The sequence below is a fragment of the Wyeomyia smithii genome, chromosome 1 (genome assembly GCF_029784165.1).
Source record: "Wyeomyia smithii strain HCP4-BCI-WySm-NY-G18 chromosome 1, ASM2978416v1, whole genome shotgun sequence".
In the NCBI taxonomy this organism is placed as follows: domain Eukaryota; kingdom Metazoa; phylum Arthropoda; class Insecta; order Diptera; family Culicidae; genus Wyeomyia; species Wyeomyia smithii.
In genome coordinates, this window is record NC_073694.1 from 98,530,375 (window position 1) to 98,553,606 (window position 23,232).

Sequence of the window (23,232 nt, forward strand, 5' to 3'; positions counted from 1 at the left end):
GTATATAACCCATTAAGACATCAACGTACAACTTAATTTCGATCTAATTCAAATAAATGTACAAGTAGCATTGAACCGTTTTGGGACAAAATCGATTCTACATTTGAAACAAAGTGTGTACCAATTGCGTTTGTGGTTAAATAGAAATGTGCAGGTATTGTGGAAGGTGAGTAATAAGTTCTCTTCGCGAGGAATGGGTTAGTTGTGAATAACTCATTGACTATATGCTAAATCAAATAGAGGTTAAGCTTTTTTGATCACTGGTTACTCGCGCTATCACTCCTGGAAGATATTCGTGAGACATTGGTAAAATTTCCGTATTATTTACATTAGTTATCGCATCAATGAATATCTTATTCGAAGAACAAATGAACGGCTCACTTACCTTTCACTGTATTCATCCATATGAGCATAGGATTGAACCGAGTTTTCCTCAATTAGGAATTTTACTCTCTGATAAAACGATGCAGTGACAGAAGGTGGCTGCTTACGGAGTAACACCTCTACTGGGTCGTTCGAAGCGAGACACATAATGTGTTCAGTACATATTGGATGAGTACAGCATTCACTATCGGAACAGTCGGTCATGCCGTCTGAAAAAAAAAAAGAAAAAACCCAAGCAGTTGATATACAAAGAAAATTATTATTCAGTGTTGCTAACGTTTTGCCTTTCTGTATAACAATTCTTGGCAAAACCAAAGATCTGAAAGTGATCTAAAGGGCCGAATGTCGTATACCATTCGACTCAATGCGATGGACTGAGCATTTTCTGTAAGTGTGCAGAGATGTGTGTTAGGGTGGTAATGACTTGCCTGGGAACAATTTGACCGACACATTTTATTTAGAAGTAGGGCTCAAACCTTTGGTCTTCTCGAAATAAGTTCTCATGCAAAGTTTCAGCGTCTTAGAAATATATGAAACGTTGAGATCTGGTTATCCACAAAATAAAATTCGAATAAAATCGAATTTCTGGGACTTAAAAAACCTTGAGCTGGGGCGAATTTCATTCAGCTCAAAAGTTTTGTATTTTCTTACAATGTTCTTATACAAACTTTCAGCTCAATCAGAATTCGAGAAGTGGTCGATTTTTGATGCCAAATGTCTTATAACTACAACCTATGCTTTCCTTCATGAATCGAAAAAGTGAAATTTGATTGCTCTCCTACTGAATATATTTGCATGAATTGTCTAAGTCATAATTAGGGACAGTGGTAAATCGCAATTTCGCAGAAGCCGCGAATTCCGCAAATTCCTGCATCGGCCGCGAAATTAACAAAAATCCGCGAAATGCCGGGAAAAAATGAAAAACCAGCGACACGGACAAATCTACAGATTAATGGGCACCTCGATAGCAATGGGAGACCTTTTTTACGCAACCAATATGATGGAATAGTACTACTGCACTCTTAAAACGAGATTTTGTCAGCCTGGGTTGAATTGTTTTCGGGTTCGGTTACTGGATCCTCTTCGAACGAAGATTTTGGCGATTGAGGACCTGCATGATAGAATTCCAGAGTGTGCAAAATCGAAGTTGCAAGATGTACATACTTAGTTCAAGTAGCAAGCATTTTTGCATTTTTTAAAATACGCGACAGTGAGATTGATATTACAATTTTGGTAAGTATTCGAAACGCAGACGGTTTCTTGACTTTTTCGGTTAGCAAATAAATATTTATCGGTTCCCGAAAACTTGGTAGATGCGGAATGCAGCGTGAGTCAGAGTAAATTGAATAATACGTGCCTGCCGACACCAAATATGATTGAAGACAATTTGACATAGTAGTCCGTCCTGCAAAGAAATATATCGTACGGTTGAATTACCGAATATTAAATTAAATAAAACAAGTTTTATCTTGTTTTTGCCAAAAATCAAGCACTTTATTTGGCGTTTTTTGAAGAAAAAGTTGCCGCGCAGTTACCTCGAATTTTGTATTTTTTTTATTTTGTCACCCTCGAATTTTCAACTTTTTTGCCGCGAAGTATCACTGTCTCTGGTCATAATGTACAAAAGGCTGAAAGTTTTGTAACTTGAATCAGAATTGAAAATTTAAGACTCGGTTCAATTTAAAATCTTCATAGGGTGACAAAATAGAATTTCTTGGTTGCATCTCGATAAACCGAAAAGTAATATATTAAATGGCATACTTTTGAGGTAAATAATACATTAATGGAAATGGAAAGGATGAATTGAGTAAGGGAAACTCGCCACAAATGTGTAGAATAACTAGTTTTCGTAGCACATACTGATACATACTAAAACATGGAAGAAATTGATTTATTACAAAACAATATTATTGAGAAAAACCTTAATAACCTGTATTCTTTTTTTTTTTATTCTCGCTTATTTTCCGTCGGTCTAGTTCCGCCACTGTTGTTGTGCCAATCACCGACGCCCGGGGAGGCGACTCCACCCAGGGCCCTAACTTACGACCCGTTTATTAACGGACCGGTGCCAACGGCTTTACTTCCTCATGCGATGGAAGGCGTGATCCTAGAGATTTTTCGCCCCAGAAAATCTCCCTTGTCGGCTAGGATTGAATCTAGACCAGTTGGGTTGGTTGTGAGTGGATCACGCCACCCCACAACCATCGACACCTATGTCGGCGTTGGGGTTCGAACCCAGGCATCGAGCGTGGTTGGCGGAGACGTTACCAACCACGCTAGGCCCCCGCCTATAGTTCAATGGAGATTCGCTTTATAACTTAATAAGCTGTAAGTCGGTTGTGTAACATTTTCCTGAACCCAATTTTCCCAAAATATATATCCCCGATTGTACCGTTTCCCCGAATAAAACATTTTCCCGAAAATAATTTTCCTGAATGTAACATTTGCTCGAATGTAACACTTTCCAAACAATCATTTCCCAAAAAAAAAACAATTCCCTGAAAAAGAGTTTCGAGCATTTTATGACTTAAAATTTCGATGCAAGAAACAATATATCTAGAAAACATGCACAAAAACCTAACGTATAATAGAAGATCAGAAGGCTACAATTTTTGTATATTTTCAAGTAGATATGGAAAATGTCTTTTCAAGTATTTCCAAAATTGAGAATAATACTTCAGAGTATCCACGTGACGTCTATTCTTTGAAATTTTGTATTTCAGATGTAATATATGTTTCAAAATAGAGATTTTCAATACAAATGGTCTTTTGAGCAATATTAAAATTTACGCGATTTCAACTTTTGTTAATGTAGAAAGATGATTTAGGACGAAACGGCCGCATGCCGCGAATGTGCGCCGGCTACTGCGGGGGGCAGCCCCCGCTCGGGGAAGTTATTTCTGTATGGGTTCGTTCGTTTTCCTGAATTTACTGACCCATATATACCTGATCTACAATTAGATCATTTTTAAAGCAGTTGACTGCCCAATGGCCCCTCCTTGCAGTGATCGTATTCTTCGATGGCTAATTCATCTGCTAATCTCAAGGATTCTATCTCTGTCTCACAGTGGAATTGTAGAAGTATTTTACCAAAAATTTATTCATTTAAAGTTGTAATAAATAAAAACAAATTCGATGCATTCTCTCTTTGTGAAATTTGGCTTACATCAAATATTGATCTCTACTTCCATGGTTTTATTATTATCCGCCTTGATCGAGATACCCCATATGGAGTGCTTCTAGGGATAAGAAAGTGCTACTTTTTCTATCGTATTAACCTCCCCTCGATATCAGGCATCGAAGTTGTCGCATGTCAAATGACAATACAAGATAAATAGCTTTTATTGCCTCAATATATATTCCCCCCAGAACACAGATTGGACAACGGCTGCTCTTTGATTTAATAAAACTTCTCTATAACCTTTGCGATGACTTGAACATGTCAATTTTGAACAATGGTGAATTGACACGTGTTCTGAAACCTCCAGCACGTCCAAGTTCTTTGGATCTATCCCTCTGTTCGACATCGTTACGGTGCGATTGCACATGGAAGGTAATCCATGATCCTCACAGTAGCGAAATTTTGCTTATTTTAATTTCAGTTACTAACGGTCATCTCGCACGCGACCAATTGATATTTCGTATGACCTCACACGGAGTATCGATTGAAAGTTATGCGAGGAAATGGTTTCAGAAGCTGTCGAGTCGATTTCAGAAGAAAGGTATACCTAGTGACTATATGCGGTATTCGGAGCTTGATACAAAGTTTAGAAGTTTGGCTAAAGCAAAGAAACGCGGATATTGGCGTCGATTTATAAACAAGACATCGATGAGCACTCTTTGAAACACAGCCAGAAGAATGCGTAATCGCATAACGGTCAACGAAAGCGAAGAGTCTTCAAGTAGGTGGAAATTTGATTTTGACAGAAAAGTATGTCCGAGCTCTGTTCCTGAGCAAAACATTGTTCGCGATGCGTCTCCGAGCAACGACGCGATTGAATCACCTGTTACGATGGCAGAATTTTCAGTTGCCTTCCTGTCCTGTAACAATAACGCGCCTGGGTTAGATAGAATCAAATTCATCTTGTTGAAGAATCTACCAAGAGGTTATTCAATAAGTTTTTGGAGCAAAACATTGTACCGCAAAATTGGAGGCAAATGAAGGTGATCATCATCCAAAAACCGGAAACACTAGCTTCTGATCAGTGCCTTAGAATATCAATGTTTATTCATGAGTAGATGAATTGAATTAATCTCAGTGTCAGCACATTTATTCTCTGATGCAACTCAGTAACCTATGTTCATTGCGACGATGCATGAATATCGTTTCTCATATTCAATGACAGAACAGTGGTATGAATATCAAAGGCCTCGTAATGATATTCAAAGAAGCATCGGTGATTATCAATCCAAGTAGTGCAAATCTGTTCAGACGCTGTACACTGCCCAGTGAGGTATAAATAGTCGAATAAGGTTAATTTTGATTTTCACTATTTTGATATGATTTTCATTTTTGACGATCAAAATATCAACACGAGTGTAAAAGTTTATCTTGTCGGTGTTCATCGGTTGTTTGGTATTATGAATATCAACGGTCGCATGGGTAGTATGATTATCAATATGAAGACGGCTGAAAATCGCTGCTTTTGAATATCGTGACAGTGAATATTCTCAGCACTGCTTCTGATCACAACTCTTATAGACCTATTCCAATGCTATTCTGTATCCGGAAATTGATGGAAAAAATGATACTCCGTCGTTTAGACCATAGGGTCGAATCAAATGGTCTACTATCAGATACTCAGTTTGACTTCCACCGTACTAAAGGGACGAATAATTGTCTTGCGTTGCTTTCAACGGATATTCAGCTGGCGTATGCTCGCAAAGAACAAATGGCGTCTGTGTTCTTGGACATTAAGGGGGCTTTTGATTCTGTTTCTATTGACATTATTTCGCGCAAACTTCACCGACAAGGATTTTCTTCAATTTTAAACAATTTTTTGCACAATTTGTTGTCCGAAGGGCACATGCATTTGACGCATGGCGATTTGGCAACTTTTCGCATTAGAGCAAGCGCACCGGTGAGTTGCCATTTGAGTTGCTATTTTCACAACGCTGGCCGCTATTTTGGATATCAACCGATGTTCGCACCGGTCGTTGCTATTGGGGATTACCAATTCATCTATTTCTTTTTACCGCCGGCAGTTGCCAATTCCTGAAGACCGTAACAAGCTAGCGTTAGCAAAATGTTTGTGTGTCGTATTTCCCAGAAATTCTGCGCATCTAGTAATAAGGCGTCGTACACAAATTACGTAACGCATGAAGGTTTATTGGAATAATGACATGGTTGAATCTTGTGAGGACTTGAGCTTTATGCTTCGTGTAGATTAGAGTGCCAACCAAAATGGTCATATCTAATTTCAAAATAAAAACTATAAATGTTTCCCCGCCCGAAAAAAACACCCTGTGCAAAATTTCAGCTCAATCAAAATTAAAATGAAGTGGCTCACTGGTTCACGTCGTTTCTTGCGTCCTACGACGTTTTTAACCAAGGCAAAGCGCTTCGTCTTCCAGGGCCGACCAATTATGTTCGAAACACTCATTATTTTCTTAATATTGTTACGAACATTTACTATCGAGCACAACAAAACAAACAACAGTTTGACATTATTCATCAAATAGCAACGATGCGGCACATTGCTATCGCGTTGCCAAATTTAATAACTCGCCACTACTCGAGGTGAGGGTTGCTATTTCCCAAACCAACATAGCAACGCCTGGTGCGGTTGCCGCGTTATGGTGGGAGTTGCCAAACTAGCTTTAGAAACTTCAATTTTTTTCAATAAATATCGAGACATCAACTGCGACAATATGTTCTACAATGACGGATCGCTTCGATGGGTCCACTGGCTTCGGTATCTTCAATAACAATTTAACCGTCTCCCATAAGCTCGATAATCCTGCTTCTGTTTATATCGCAGAGTAAGCTGCAATTCAGTACACCCTAGGGATTATCGAAAAAATGCCCAAGGACCATTATTTCATCTTTACGGACACTCTCAGTTCCATTGAGGCTCTCCGTATTTCCTGGGGAAAATACGGGAACATTTGCGTGCTTTATCCAAAAAATCTTCTCAGATTACCTAAGTGTGGGCGCCTTCTTACTGCTCGATACCGGGCAATGAGAAAGCGAACTCTTTGGCTAAAGTGGGCGCAACAAACGGTGAACTTTATGAAAGACCAATTGCTTTTAATGAATTTTATGCTCTTGTACAGGGGATAGTCAAAATAAGTAGGATAGGCAAAATTTTGATGAAATTTGAAATGCTGTAGCTATGCCAAATGTTATTCGGTTTTTAATAATTCGAACACCATTAAACTGGAAAACTTTTATAGTTTCATTTTCTGACCACAAATTTGGCCTTGGTCACCAGATGAAAGAAATATTCCTGAATTCCGGTAGGCATGTCAATCCTGCTAATTTTTGGATGGATTTGGTAATGGGTTACCTGATAAACCTGATAAATACTCATTTGCATCTTTGGCATAGATGACAAAACCAGCTTTGAAGCAAATGGTTCATCAAGATCCGGAATCGGTCCAGTACTCATCGAGGAATGGCTATTTTTCATTCGGAAGTCCCCAGAGGAACCTGTAGTAGGGGACATTTAAATTTTTGCATCAAAATATAGCGTGTGACACCTCAATCTTCAGGATTTTTCATCGGGCATCTTTCAAAAGACATATTTTTGAATATAGGCTTCATTGGCTACTTCCGGAACAACCTGGATGCCCCGAAAGAACCCCGTAGTGGGAGAATTTACATTTCTGCAACAAAATTTAGCATACGACACTTCTATTTTCAGAATTTTTCATCAGAAATCATCCAAAAGAAATATTTCTGAATACAGTACGCATTGGCCACTACCGGAACAATCTAAATGCCGCGGAGGATCCCGGAATGGGGACATTCACATTTTTGCATCAAATATAGCGTGCGATACCTCTATCTTTAATATTTTTGAAAAAGGGGAAAAATCTGCTTACGTAATTATTGAACGGCCCCTTACTCGTCTGACCAATTTAGATATAACAGATGTTGAGTCGGCTGTATCTCGAACGAGAAGCTCGTCTGTGAAACTGCTCAACTCAGCTGTCACCAGCCAAGTTTCACTCGCGATTCCTAATACAACATTTTGCTCGTCAGTGACTCAAGGCGAGGTGAATTGCTCGCCTCGTTTCCTGTAATCGGTCCCAAAATCTGGAAAAACCTGCATTATTTTTGGAATATCTGGGAGATTTGACATTAAACCTGTCTATCTTGATACATGTTCAATAATGTGTATAATTCAGATAAATCTCGATACCTGACCATACAACGCTCACTGCGTAAATTATTTCTTTGGTTAAGCCTGAGTAAAGTGAATAGTGTTAAACATCCGACAATTTTTATATTTAATTTTAAACAGTTTACGTGTGCTTAATTCTTTGGGGACATACAAATTCCTGCAAAATTCAAAGTTGCTTGATAAAATTGGATTGTTCGAGATACATGTTTAATAAATTAACAACCGAATAGCATTTTGAAGTGCAAATTACATACAACCAGTTTAAACCAGAATAAAAATAATTTGGATCAAATTTGTGCCGAAAAAATAGGTGTCCTGATTTGTACCTCTGACCAGATGGTATCCCTAGGTATGGCAGAATTAATTTTTTCACCATAGACATCCACGGCCTACGTTTGCGCAGTTAGGCACTTAACCTTTAATTTTTTATCGAAGATATATATTACATGTTTGAAAGACAGAACTTTCGTTCTCGTCATTTAAACTATTGATATTTATCAAAATTAGGTAGGTTGAGGCCCGTTTTCTTCGAATGATTAAAATAGCAAACCATTGGGATTACAATGTCAAAACAAAAAAAAAAACAAATTAAAACTGTTTTTCTCGTATGGTAATTTTTTTTTTTGTAACATTATTTTTGAAGACTAATCTGGGAAACACCTCCATTTTTATTTTTATATTGCTGAAATAAACATTCTAATAATGGTAAACTTCAAACTTATTAAGTTGGAACTGTGTAGAAGCCACAAATGGCTCACTTCAAGTTTTTAGACACAAGGCTAAAGTCACATATGAAATCAGCACCTCATCCTTGCTGTGGTGATGCAAACATAAGATAGTGTTTTCACATGTGACACATTAACTATTTCCGAGTCTTGTGCCTTAAAAATCCGAAGCCGGCCATTTGTAGTTCCTACACAGTTCCTCCTTAAGTGTTTTCGTACATGTTGTGATTGGTAGAACTTACCGTTGTCATTATCCATATTATCTTTGCAGCTCATTTCCAAGGCAATGGAGCAATCGTTTCCAGCCCATCCTTCAATACAGACGCAAAGATATTCACCACTTTCTAGTGTACATTGTCCATTACGGGAACATCCATTTTCACAACCAGCTGTAAGTTAACCAGAAAACCAGCATTGTTAATCAATCCGAAATTAGCATTGATCATTGTTTCAGTCAGCTTTTAAAAAACATATATTAAGGTTTAACGAAAAGCGGTTTCGACCATTCATCATCATCTACTACTGCCCCTGTTTACATAGTTGACGTAACAACCAACACCATCATTGCGAAAAAAACGCGTTTTTGTTATTTTAACCCAAATCATTATATTAAGATACAATTTCAACAAAATAGTCGGTCAATTCTATAAAGATTGATGTTTGCATAGAGGCCCCCAGGATTATACGAGTTTGCCCGTGGTTATTCTCGCAGATTGTTTGCACAGCTTGGCGTGAAAACTCGACTACTTCGTACTCTGCCTCGCAGTTGAATCAGTTTTATCAATCGTGTTTCGGTCAAACATCAGTTATTGTCCATCGGCAAGTTCAATTAGACAAACACGCACAAACACGCACAAAAACGTTCCGGCAAATCGATTAAGTTTACCCACCGTAATATACACACACGTTGTAATTTTTTCATCTGATGCAAATATCCACTAGTAGGAGGAAAGGATAGGTGACTTTAGACCTTCCTGAGGCTGAGTGTTTGTAAAAATATTAATATGTAATACAAGAATTCAATCCCCCTTTCCCCTTTTCCCCTTTTCCCCTTTCCATGGAATATTTGTCGAATTAAATGACTTAACTTAGACAAACAGACAGTAGTTAGACAGTTGAATAAAACGACTTAACATAGACAATTGCACCTTGTATGGAGTGACGCCAGTTTTGCAACCAATTGGCAGTTACGCCAAAACGTTTTTTCAATATTTCTCAAAAGTTTTTGAACAAAATAGTTTTTTTTTGTTAGTAGTGTATGTATCTTAGGGAAAGGAAGGTGAATCAACGAAAAAGTACATTTTGGTCATTCTGGCTCCTACGTCAACTATGTAAACAGGGGCAGTACAGGAGCAGTATGGTTTATATAGGGTGTGGCAATGGTATCATAGTTCTACATCTACATCTACATTTTTCTTCATATCATGTGTAAAACTACTATGATGTTATTTACACAACCGTTGCTACGAAAGGGTGCTACGTCATACCAATGTTTGGGTTTCATATTCTTGCAGTGCTAATGTGTAATTAAATAGCAATGGATTAGAAATTATGTCATTTTCCTGCTAAAAATGAGAAGATTACTAAAATGTGTGATTGTACAGTCAACTGTTATGGCGGTCTCGCTAATTGTGCTGAAAAAGCAACAGTTTCCATTGCGAAGAAACAGGTGTTGCGAGAAAAGTGGTTATAGTTTAGAGCAGTTGAAATGGATATAAAGGGTCTTCCCGTAGGATAAATGTATTTCCAGCAGTCATTTTTCGAAATCGAAGTGCGGATGTGCCAGAAGAAACAGGTACGTACTTTGAAAATATGGAATAATATTGTCTAGTTACAATTAACTATTCCTAGTTATTCCATCTATCGACTGCCGCCCCCCGACAAACCTCCGAACCGAGCGATCTGTTTTGTAGAAAACGTTTGAACAGGATTTCACAAATGCGTGGAAAAACGGCCAAACTTCAGTTTTTTAAACATTTCAAGTATATATCAAATTCAAATCCGAATCACACATTGTAATTTTCTACTATTTCCAGTGAAGTTGTTAATTTGCTGCAGAGCCTCGGACAGTTAATGAATTTCACAACAGATACGAAGATACAGAAATTCTAGCACAGAAAATTCTCAAGGTAGAAGCTACAAAATATAGATAAATGCTGCTCAACCCAAACGTCATATCATGGAGGATTGAATTAAAAGTGTAGAAAAAGATACCCAGACCTAATCGATGGTTTTGACCGACCAGATTGGAGAAAATATGTAGGAGTAAAATCAACGAAATAACAGATGGACAACATTAAGATGATCTTAAAAAGCATATGTAAAGATTATTTAATTTAGATTAGATAAGATTAAAAAAAGAAAATACACCAATACAAAACTCAGAAGAAACAGCTTAGAAAAGAAAGAGTCCCTATACAAAGACAGAAAAAAATATTGCCATTTTAATGTATTGAACAATAGTATTAAATCATTCTGTGCCGAACACGCATCAGTATCGGACGTGTATGGTGATCGCTCCGATAGAATATAAAACAAAAGACGCGTGAGCAAGTGTTGGCATTGTTTGCCTGGTCGAGTGAAGGTTCAAGGTCGCCCGCCTTTGTGCAACTGCTTCGCATCGTGGCTGTTTGCTGGTGCGTAAGCCGATTTGGCTGCTAAGTGATTTGTGCTACAGCAGTGGACGAGAATCTCAACAAAAAAGAGGAAAAAGAAGAAGCCAACAGTTGACAGTGAGTTGTGTCGCTGTGAGTGATCTCACACCCGGCTCGCTGCTGGTGGCTGTCTGGAGCTGCTGTATTGGTGCTGCTTGCTGTAACGGCTGCAGCCTCGACCGATCGGACAACCAACCCTGCTGAAAGGAAGAAGTAAAGAGGTACGTGTTCTGTCGGCGCTAGTGCGCTAGATTTGGCGCGATGGATGTAGATCCCTCGCCTCCCGCGCCACCATCCCCGAACCCCTCCGACCCTGTCCCTCATGCCAACCCTTCCTCTGTTGATTCTCCAGTCCCCCCTCGCCCCAGGCTTTACCCGGACGGATCTCAGGGCAGCTTTACTGTTTTCTTTCGGCCAAAAGCAGGGCCGAAATCAAAACCGTTAAACATCCTGCAGATTTCGAAAGACCTGACGAAGGGGTACAAGGCCGTGACCGAAATCTCCAAGGTCAGACCCAACAAGCTCCGTGTCGTGGTCAGCGACCTGGGACAGGCCAACGCTATTGCTCGCTCCGAGCTTTCCACACGCGAGTATCGCGTTTACATACCCGCACGAGACGTGGAGATCGACGGTGTCATAACCGATTCGAGTCTGTCGGTCGAGTAAATTTTGGCAAACGGTTTTGGCTGCTTCAAAAAAGCTTTGTGTCACGACGTAAAAGTAAAGATCATAGATTGCAAGCAATTGCGGTCTGTGTCTCTTGTCAACGGCACAAAAGTGTACACTCCGTCAGACTCGTTTCGTGTTACGTTTGCCGGATCTGCTCTCCCTAGCCACGTCTCGATCGATCGGGTTCGTCTGCCTGTGCGATTGTATGTACCCCGTGTTATGAATTGCACCAATTGCAAGCAGCTAGGCCACACAGCCGCCTACTGCTGCAATAAGGCACGATGTAGCAAGTGTGGAGAAACTCATGCGGACGATTCTTGCAGTGTAAATGCTGAAAAATGTATTCACTGCGGGGAAAATCAACATTTGCTCTCCACATGCCCGGTGTACAAGCAGCGCAGAGATAAAATCAAGCGGTCACTTAAGAAGCGTTCAAAGCGATCTTACGCTGAGATGCTGAAGAAGACCTTGACCACTTCTACCATAACATCGAACCCCTTTGATCTGTTGTCCTCTGATGAAACCGATTCTGACGATTCACCAGCGGGAACATCTTATGCCAATCCTGAGGAGTCTAGAAAGAGGAAAAATATTTCCTCTCCTAAACTTCCCCGAAAAGGTCCTAAGATTTCCCAAAGTGAAATGAATGGTACAAACAAACCTAAAAGTGCAGCGGAAAAACCGAAGCAAACCCCTCCTGGGCTTGCAAATTTAAAGTCCCAGAAGGAGTTCCCAGCACTTCCTGGAACACCTAAAACCCCAGTTGTTCCTTTTGCACATCCAGTTGAAAAATCAAATGCTGGACTGGAGATATTTTCTGATATTGTGGACTGGATTTTTGAAACTTTCAATGTACCCGATTCAATAAAAGATTTTCTTATAGCATTCCTCCCAACAGTTAGAACATTTTTGAAGCAGTTGAATGCTCAATGGCCCCTCCTTGCAGCGATCGTATCCTTCGATGCCTAATTCATCTGCTTATGTGAAGGATTCCATCTCTGTCTTACAGTGGAATTGTAGAAGTATTTTACCAAAAATTGATTCGTTTAAAGTTTTGATAAATAAAAACAAATGCGATGCATTTTCCCTTTGTGAAACTTAGCTTACTTTGAATACTGATCTAAACATCCATGATTTTAATATTATTCGCCTTGATCGAGACACCCCATATGGAGGAGTACTTCTAGGGATTAAAAAGTGCTATTGTTTCTATCGTATTAACCTTCCCTCGATTCCAGGCATCGAAGTTGTCGCATGTCAAATGACAATACAAGGTAAAGAGCTTTGTATTGCCTCAATATATATTCCTCCCAGAGCACAGGTTGGGCAACGGTTGCTCTTTGATTTAATAGAACTTCTTCCCTCGCCACGTTTGATTTTGGGAGACTTAAACTCTCATGGTGTGGCTTGGAGTTCCCCCTACAATGATAACCGCTTCTCTTTAATCTATAACCTTTGCGATGACTTCGACATGACTATTTTGAACAACGGTGAAATGACACGTATCCTGAAACCTCCAGCGTGCCCAAGCGCTTTGGATCTATCCTTATGTTCGACGTCGCTACGGTTGGATTGCACATGGAAGGTATTCCTCGATCCTCACGGTAGCGACCATTTGCCTATTCTTATTTCAATTACTAACGGGTCTACCCGCATGCGACCAATTGACATTCTGTATGACCTCACACGGAATGTCGATTGGAAGTTATACGGGGAAATGATTTCAAAAGCGGTCGAGTCGATTCAACATCATCCACCACTTGAAGAATACAACCTCCTCGCGGGCTTGATTCTCGACGCCGCGTTGCAAGCCCAAACGAAGAAATATCCCGGCGTAACGATCAAAGAACGGCCTCCAACTCCGTGGTGGAACAAAGAGTGCTCCGATATCTACACGCAAAGATCCGACGCGTTTTTGGCCTTCCAGAAGGGAGGTATACCTGGCGACTATATACGGTATTCGGAGCTTGATACCAAGCTTAAAAGCATGGCTAAAGCAAAGAAACGCGGATATTGGCGTCGGTTCGTAAATGAGACGTCGAGGGAGACATCGATGGGCACTCTTTGGAACACAGCCCGAAGAATGCGAAATCGTATAACGGTCAACGAAAGCGAGAAGTCTTCAAGTCGGTGGATATTTGATTTTGCCAGGAAAGTATGTCCGGACTCTGTTCCTGAGCAAAACATCGTTCGCGATGCGATTCCGGGCCACGATGCGATAGAATCACCTTTTACGATGGCAGTATTTTCAGTTGCCCTCCTGTCCTGCAACAATAACGCGCCTGGGATAGATAGGATTAAATTCAACTTGTTGAAAAATCTACCCGGCAATGCCTTGAGGCGCCCGGCAATGCCAAGAGGCACACCAGGGAAACCAGCTTCTGATCACAACTCTTATAGGCCGATTGCAATGCTATCCTGTATCCGAAAATTGATGGAAAAAATGATACTCCGTCGTTTAGACCATTGGGTCGAATCAAATGGTCTACTATCAGAAACTCAATTTGGCTTCCGCCGTGCCAAAGGGACGAATGATTGTCTTGCGTTGCTTTCAACAGATATTCAGCTGGCGTATGCTCGCAAAAAACAAATGGCGTCTGCGTTCTTGGACATTAAGGGGGCTTTTGATTCCGTTTCTATTGACATTCTTTCGGGTAAACTTCACCGACAAGGATTCTCTCCAATTTTGAATAATTTTTTGCACAACTTGTTGTCCGAAAAGCACATGCATTTTACGCACGGCGATTTGGCAACTTTTCGCATTAGCTACATGGGTCTTCCCCAGGGCTCATGTTTAAGCCCCCTTCTTTACAACTTTTATGTAAATGACATCGACGAATGTCTGGCAAATTCATGCACGATAAGACAACTTGCAGACGACAGTGTAATCTCTGTTACAGGAGCCAAAGCTGCGGATTTGCAAGGACCATTGCAAGATACCTTGGACAATTTGTCTGCTTGGGCTTTACAGCTAGGTATCGAATTCTCTCCGGAGAAGACTGAGATAATAGTTTTTTCTAGGAAGCATGAACCTGCTCAGCTTCAAACACAATTAATGAGTAAAACGATTTCTCAGGTTTTGGTACCCAAATGTCTTGGTGTCTGGTTCGACTCTAAAGGCACCTGGGGTTGTCACGTGAGGTATCTGATGAAAAAATGTCAACAAAGAGTGAATTTTCATCGTACAATAACCGGACAATGGTGGGGAGCCCACCCAGGAGACCTTATAAGGCTTTACCAAACAACGATATTGTCTGTCATTGAGTACGCGTGTTTCTGCTTCCGCTTCGCAGCAAACACACATTTGATCAAATTGGAGCGAATACAAAATCATTGTTTGCGTATCGCCTTGGGTTGCATGCAGTCGACCCATACGATGAGTTTGGAGGTCTTAGCTGGAGTACTACCATTGAAAAACCGCTTCTGGAGCCTGTCTTCTCGTGTTCTTATCAAATGTGAGGTCTTGAACCGTCCCGTGATTGAAAATTTTGAAAAGTTAATCGAACTTAATTCTCAAACCCGTTTTATTACATTGTATTTCAATCGCATGTCACAAAATATTAACCATTCTTCGAATATTCCAAATCGTGTCAACTTATCAAATACTTCTGATTCTGATTGAGGCTCTCCGAACGATGAAAGATGTTAAGCACTCTCCGTATTTTCTGGGGAAAATACGGGAACATCTGAATGCTTTATTCGAAAAATCGTATCAGATTACCTTAGCGTGGGTCCCTTCTCACTGCTCGATACCGGGCAATGAGAAAGCGGACTCTTTCGCTAAGGTGGGCGCAACAAACGGTGGAATTTATGAAAGACCAATTGCCTTTAATGAATTTTTCTCATTTGTACGTCAGAATACGATCATCAGTTGGCAAAATGCTTGGACCAGAGGGGAACTGGGAAGGTGGTTATATTCCATAATCCCCAAAGTGTCGACAAACCCGTGGTTCAAGGGGTTGGATGTAGGTCGGGATTTCGTTTGCGTGATGTCCCGGCTTATGTCCAATCACTATAGATTTGACGCGCATCTCCGTCGTGTTGGGCTCGGGGAGAGTGGTGTCTGTGCCTGTGGTGAAGGTTATCACGACATAGAGCACGTAGTTTGGTCATGCCCTGTACACTGTGAATCCAGGTCTAAATTAATAGCTTCCCTGCAGGCCGAAGGTAGGCAGCCGGCTGTTCCTGTTCGTGATGTCTTGGCGAGCCGTGACCTATCCAACATGTCCCTGATATACGTTTTCCTGAAATCCATCCACGCCCCAGTTAAGTCCTATCCCCTTCCGCCTACATCCAACCTAACGACAAGAACACGTTTAGACCCTGGATCCGGAAACAGCAATCAGACCCGCCCGAGAGCAATCAGACTCTCAAGGCCCGAGGAAGACAACCCAACATGCCAGTCCGTAATATCTAGGCCCAGCAGCGGAACAAATTTAATATGCTGCTTACCTATGGCAAATGAAAACCATCATACAGCAAACCAGTGCTTTTAATGCAAAATATTCTAGTCTTAAGTTAGATTTAGTTTCAGCTCGTAGTCGGCAGCGAGGATAAAAAAATTGCTTTTAGTTGATAAGATACTTTAGAAAGTAAGCTACCAGATATAATTGGCGATATAATTTAATTAAACATTAAATTGTATTTTTGCAGTGTCAAATAAATTATAGATGAACAAAAAAAAAGTATTAAAGAGCTTTTTGAAGCTCATCAAAATATTGTAAATTACTACCGAATAATAAACAACACCCATTGTACAACTTATAATATATATAATGCATTTTGTTGGTCGTTACACTAGTCACAGGCCAAATTTTGAAATGATCTTGTGGTTTCGGGTTTGTTTTTCATCGCAAAAATCAGTCAATTTGAATAAAAAAAAAACAACAAAAAGATAGTGCGAAAATAGAACAGTCCTCTGATATATTGTTTGCAGAAAAAATGTTTGTGAAATAAACATGAATATAATTTATCAAAAAACAATTCAATAAGAGCTTCTACAACAATTTGCGGTATTTACGTCACCACTGTTCACTTGGATGTTGTTTACAATTTTTTGCGCGCCACCACAATCTTACTTATATTTCTTCCACACCCTATATCAACCATACTAGTACAGTGGTACAGGAGGTCGAAAAAATTATTGAAACAGGCAATTGAATTTTGGCAACTTTTATATAGTCAGAATTCAACGAAAAATGAATCAATATTGATGAAACCTGTTTCATTTTACTGGAAAACTATTCTGGTTTCCATAGATTACTAGGTAATATGACGGGACCAACGGACACCGGAAACGTTCCGGATTTTAGGAGTATGTGTCGAAAAGTGTCTTCTTGCAACGCGTAGAACTTTTTCTGGCATCTTGTTTCTTTTAGGTTTATATGTTTCCAATAAACTTGAATTTATTCTGAGTTCATTGGTATCCAAAGGTTGAAAGTGGGTCAAATGTTTGCTGTTGGGTACATAGTACAAGAAAAAGTTTTTGTTAGGCCAACTTTTTTTATTCAAGAGTTTTTACTGTGGTTTGTTCTGAACAGTTAGGCAACTGAGTTGTCCATCTAAAAACCTTCATTTGAAAAGAAATCTGAAAAAAAAACGATATTTTACAAGTCACTCTTTGTTTTTGCCTTTCTCCTAGAAAGGTATAGCAATCACTGGCAAAACCGAAGGTATCGAAGTGCTCCAAAGGGCCGAATGGCATATATTTCTCGACTCAGTTCGACAAGCTAAGCATTTCCTGTATGTGTGTGTGCGTGTGTGTATGTGCAACTTTTAAATCTAATGTGATTTTCTCAGAGATGGCTAGACTGATTTTTATAAAATTATTCTCAAATGAAAGGTCTAGTTGCTCCATGAAACCCTATTAAATTTTATTGTAATCGGAAAGAAACGTGTTCTGGAGACTATTTAATTTCACTCATGTTTCTCAGAGATGGCTGGACCGATTTTCATAAAATCAGTGTCATATGGAAGGTCTAGTTGTCCCATAAGACCCTATTGATTTGTTTTGCAATCGGATTTTTACTTTGCCTGTTATGTTCAAAACTCTCCAAGCTAGTCTCGAGGTACGATGCTGGCCTAACAAGCCAGTCGTCGTAGGTTCGAGTCTCGGCTCGGGAGAAACTGTTAGCGTCAGTAGGATCGTATCGCTAGCCCCGCAATTGTCCTGTACACTTAACGATCGGCTGCGAAGTCTGTGTATAGTAAACAGAAGATCAAGTTTTGAATCGGAATGTAGCACCAAAGGCTTTGCTATATAACCAAGTCTATAATAAATTTTATAGAGTCTATATATAATCAAGTGGTCCCCGTGGTTCTGTGGTTACCGATGTCGGTCGGCTAGCTCTCCCACACGGTTGTGATATCGGGTTCGATTCCCGATCGAGTCGAGGATTTTTTCGAGCTGGAAATTTTCTCGACTCAGCACTGGGGCACGGTGTATCGTTGTACTTATCCCACACATGCAAAATGTGCCAAAAACAATATCGATAACGAATTCTCTCAACTAATCTAGTTTATCAAGACCGCTATTAACTCCAAGGCTAAGCGTGCGATATTGAGAATAATCAAGTCCAACATAAACATGAGTACAGTGACGTTTCGATTATACCACGATAAAAAAAATTCGCGTCATATATTTGAAACTTAATTTTTAATGTTATTTGCATGTGTTAATGTATGTTCATATGTGTTTGAATGTTTCCAATGTTCGGTATAATTTATGTGTTGTCTACCAAAAATTTGTTATTTAGAGTGATAAATAAATCCAGCAAATATTAACAAGGTGTATTTTTTTCTGAAAATTGAAGTGTTCGTGTAAATCTATTTAAACAAATAAAAAGTTTGAATGAAAAAGACTGGGTCTCACTGCTAAGTGGATTGATTTGGGTTTTTTGATGTGGGAAATAGTATAAAAGTGATCTTTTTGTTACTTACATTATACATAGAAAAACAATCAAAAGGAGCGTCATTTGCTACCGACATGAAGGCTTGTATAAGAGCTTGTGTTCAGGTCAGAGTAGACAGACAGAGCTGCTGTTTCCACCGTCAATAATTTATACATGCATTGCAAATAAATTTTTTTTTTGCTTTTTCGCTTATATTTTTTAATTCATCATTATCATGTTTAGTTAAATTGTATTAGTGTTGCATTTGCGGAGACGATCAATTGACACCTAACACAGTGCTACAATTCTTTTGACTTGGCTTCTATATATGATTTTTTGAAGAAGTGTGATGCAAAAAAAAATTTCTCCGAGTTTGAACATTTTTCTACTTAAGGGGTAACAATGGCGCCATTTTGAATTTTTGAGAAATCGGGAATTTTCGATGTTTTTTCGACGCTATTTTGTTTGGAAGCCAAATTTCGAAATTCTAAGAGTTTGTCCACATATTAGCAACTTTCCACCCATCTTTTGAAAAAATAGCAGATCTTAAATCGGACAAAAACTGAATTCAAAACGGTGATTTTACCATACCGGTGTTGGCATGGGTTTATTATATTTAACAAAGCAAAATAATATCGAGTATGTCTGAGCGTCAAGCATGGAAATTTTCACTCACTAGCAATATATCAAGCAAATGTGTTCTTTGATTGTTGCCCCTTAAGTTGAAATATGTTCGAATTCGGGGAAATTTGATTTTGCATCAAATTAAACAAAAAAAAAAAAAAAAAAAAAAAATATATATATATATATATATATATATATATATATATATATATATATATATATATATATATATATATATATATATATATATATATATATATATATATATATATATATATATATATATATATATATATATATATATATATATTAACTCTGCCAAAACAATGTACATGGTAGCTGGCAGGGAGCGCTTCCGCACAGGAACTCCCTAGACCGATGAACGGTCCGTTAGGCAACAAAGTAAAGTAAAGTAAGTAATCCCCGTTGTTTCACGTGCGATGTAGCATGTGGCGTCTCGTTGAAAACACATTTCAGCCATGTTCAGAGCTTCAAAAAAAATCAACATGTAAAAAAAAAACAAAAATCACCCTTTCTGTTATTCTCCGATATTGTCTCTTTGTCTGATCATTAGCTAAACCACGAACCCACTTTTTGAACCATAAAAATCCTGTTTTATTATTTTACTGTTTTTGTATTTGTTACTATAAGCATTAAGCAACCTACTTCACGAAATTTATTTAATCATTTTTATTAGCAGCATAAAAATGTATTGATAAAGTGCATTTTTCAGCATGAGTTTGTTGAAAAGTTATCGAATGACAATAAAAATAAGTAGATTTAAATAATATAATAAAAATACTTACGTAATGTACAATGTTTTCCGTTCCATCCCTGTGAGCAAACACAGGTTCCATTTTTGCACTGGCCATGCTCTGCACATCTAGGATCGCAGGTTAGCTGGTCACACAGATTTCCGGTCCATCCTGTGCTACATCGACATCGTGATGATTCACATATACCATTCGGTCCACAGTCCATACTACAAACCGCTGATAATGAAATGATAAAATGTGTCATATGAGAAAAAACACAGACAAATCATCTGAAAAAAAAACTCTTAACACCATGGTAGCATACATAACAAGAGCAAAAAAAATTAATAAACTTAACCCTTTCTTTACCACAAGGTTTTTACTCAAACAAAAATCGAAAAATAGGTTTTAGCGAAAGCGCTTCTTATTTTATCCCAAATTATAGTTTGAACGAAAAAAAAAAATCCAAAATGGTGCTCTAGAGCACCACTGGGTCTTACGAGTTACATTTTACAAACAATACAAAATCAACAATTAACTTTATTTTGTCTAGATATCTTATAAAAAGTAAAAAAAAGAACGGAATAATATTTTTAATTATGTATGCTATGCTGTAAGCAATTACGGTCTCTTAAAAGGCATAACGGCCTTCCACATTTTGAGCAACAGAAATATGTAAAATGGCTACGAGAATCACAATGGTAACAACGTGATCGCTCGTCACTTGCTGCAGGCCAGTGAGCAACACCATCTAATCTGGAGTTTAACTCGGGAGCTTTCAGCGGAAGTCGAGATTTTTTTACATCTGTTTCAGGGGTCGACCTTTACGCTTTACTATTTGTTTTCCACGCTTGATGAGCCAGTTTGCAATTTCGATACGAAAGTCCAGCAACGTAATTCTGGTTTCAACAAATATCTTAAAATAACAATATAGTTCACTCTCGAATTTCCCATATATTTCCGTGAAGACAGACAGGGAACACCCCCTCTTGTGGTGGAAAAGGTAACTAATCTCATTGCACAGTGGTACAGTAAGGCAATTTAGGCGGACATGAGCTTTTCGTTGCGATTTTGGTTTGCGGTTTAAAGCCATAGTTTTTGTAAAAAGTTTTTTTCTTATACATAGTCCTCTATTTATGTGAAAATGAAAATTAGGGTGGTTCTAAAATCAACGAAATAAAAACAAACTAACTTGTTTTTATTTGCATAAACAATTGTAAACATTCTTTGGCAAACTTGTAGATCAACTAATTCTAAGTAATTTTGTAAAAAACTTTCATGTAGACATTAAATTCGGTTTCCAAAAACAGTCTTTTCGCTCTATTTTTTCAATTCAAATTAAAAAACAAAGTTTTCTTCGGTAACTTTAATCAAAAATACGCCAATTTTGACGAAAAAACATTGTCGATATATTGTACTGATGAAGAGTTTTCACTATTTCTATTTTGAAAATATATCAGTACCCGATTTTATCTGCCCCCGATTTTATCACATTTTTCACCCGATTTTATCATCATGAAACATTTCATTAAAAAAATGTCAGGGTGAACTGATTTTCTATTACGCTTCAATATTTAAGATATTTTTCATAATTCTGTGTATCACTCTGGATGTAGTTTACATTAAAAATTCAACCGATGCACAATGTTACATTTTGCTGTTTTCGTGCGAACAATTGAATAGTGATACAAATGTTAATTATAACCGTATAATATGTTCGGAGAAGTTTCAAAATATTTGAAAACGCATCTTTTGATGCAGATAGCTGGGTGATCAGTCCTCCTAAAAGTGAGATAGAATATTTACTTTTTCATTAGATAAAGATAGACGCTTGGTGTCTTAGGTGTCTGATCAAAGTATTAGGTGATCTCAAAACAAGAAACTTTACAGAAGACATCATGTTTCTATCTCTTACATATTGCAAGCAACATAAATTTTTCTATGAGAAGGCATTGAAAATCGTAATTTACATTTTAAGATTTTTCTGGTTGCAATATGTGAGAGATATCAGCATGCCGTCTTCGGCAAAGTTTAGTGTTGTGAGAACATCTAACATCTATTTTGCTGATGACACTGCGCTACAAAAAAAGAAAGTAATTCATTTTACCAAGTTAAACAAAAACATGAACGAATAAAAAACTAAATTGTAATTTATTTGCAACTTTACATCGATTTTTTTAGGTTTTTTATTTTTTTAGGTTTGTTCAGAAAAGTTTTGGGCAACTGAATTATCTATCTAAAAAAATTTTTTAAAAAATAGTGATGATCGATTTTTTATAGTCACTTTTTGTTTTTGAAATTTTTTTCAGTACAGGATCTCAAATTGAATTTTTTAAATATTTTTGATAAAAGCTCAGCCAGTTTTCTCAAATTCATCCCTTGACAACTTTTCTCTTTCTTTTTTCATTATTCAGATATATCGATTTATAAAAAAAAAACAACTACATCTTTGATATGTTTGTAAAGATAAATTTTCCAAAAAAAAATTAAAATCGCTGATTTTACGTATATAGTTATCTTTAATAAAAAAAAATAAAATTTAAAAATTTCTCGATTTTATTACTTTCCCTATTTTATCACGCCAAAAATCATCCGGGTGTGACATAATCGGGTGATCACTGTATAATAGATGTAGCTTATCGAGGCACGAAGAAATATTCAAATAATAAACTAATCCCAAGTTGCTATAGACGTGGTTCCCTGTGTAACTTCACTAGCTCAGATCCATCACGGGAAGCAACTACGAAATGTGCGGCCGTCAAGCTCAAGCTCAATAATCAGGCCACGAAGTGTACAATTAAATGAATGTTTCAATTACCTCGTGGAAAAGATAAAAAGAGAAATCGCACAATGGTTGCCAATAGTTGTATATGGTTGTTGTGCAACTTTTAGCTTAGATAACACTTAAATGTTCTATCAATTTAACAATTTAAGTATGAATACATATAATGTTGTAATTGGTTTAAAAGCTTTATTATATTATATATAAAAGATATTCAACAAAACAAACATAATAAGTTATAACAACTGTTATGCAAAAACTATTATTTAATGTTTAGTTTTCTTCGTTTTGAAAGTATTTTTTGTTTTTTTATCATTCCGAATTTTTTGCTCTCGAGTTCTAATCTTCGTGTTCATCACTTGCATCTTTGCTTTAACCAGCATATATATGTATTTACTAG

General features: G+C 38.0%; 1 protein-coding gene across 2 annotated transcripts in view; it reads right to left on the reverse strand.

Annotated features, from left to right (window-relative positions):
- Positions 1 to 23,232, reverse strand: part of LOC129718720 (teneurin-a) — an 822,359-nt gene that overhangs the window by 582,390 nt on the left and 216,737 nt on the right. For both annotated transcript variants that reach the window (XM_055669766.1, XM_055669765.1), the window contains exons 3-5: positions 20,102 to 20,287; positions 8,701 to 8,847; positions 386 to 593 (exon numbers count right to left, since the gene is read on the reverse strand). In XM_055669766.1, the coding sequence (XP_055525741.1) occupies positions 386 to 593; positions 8,701 to 8,847; positions 20,102 to 20,287 (541 nt within the window). The remainder of the gene's footprint in view (positions 1 to 385; positions 594 to 8,700; positions 8,848 to 20,101; positions 20,288 to 23,232) is intronic.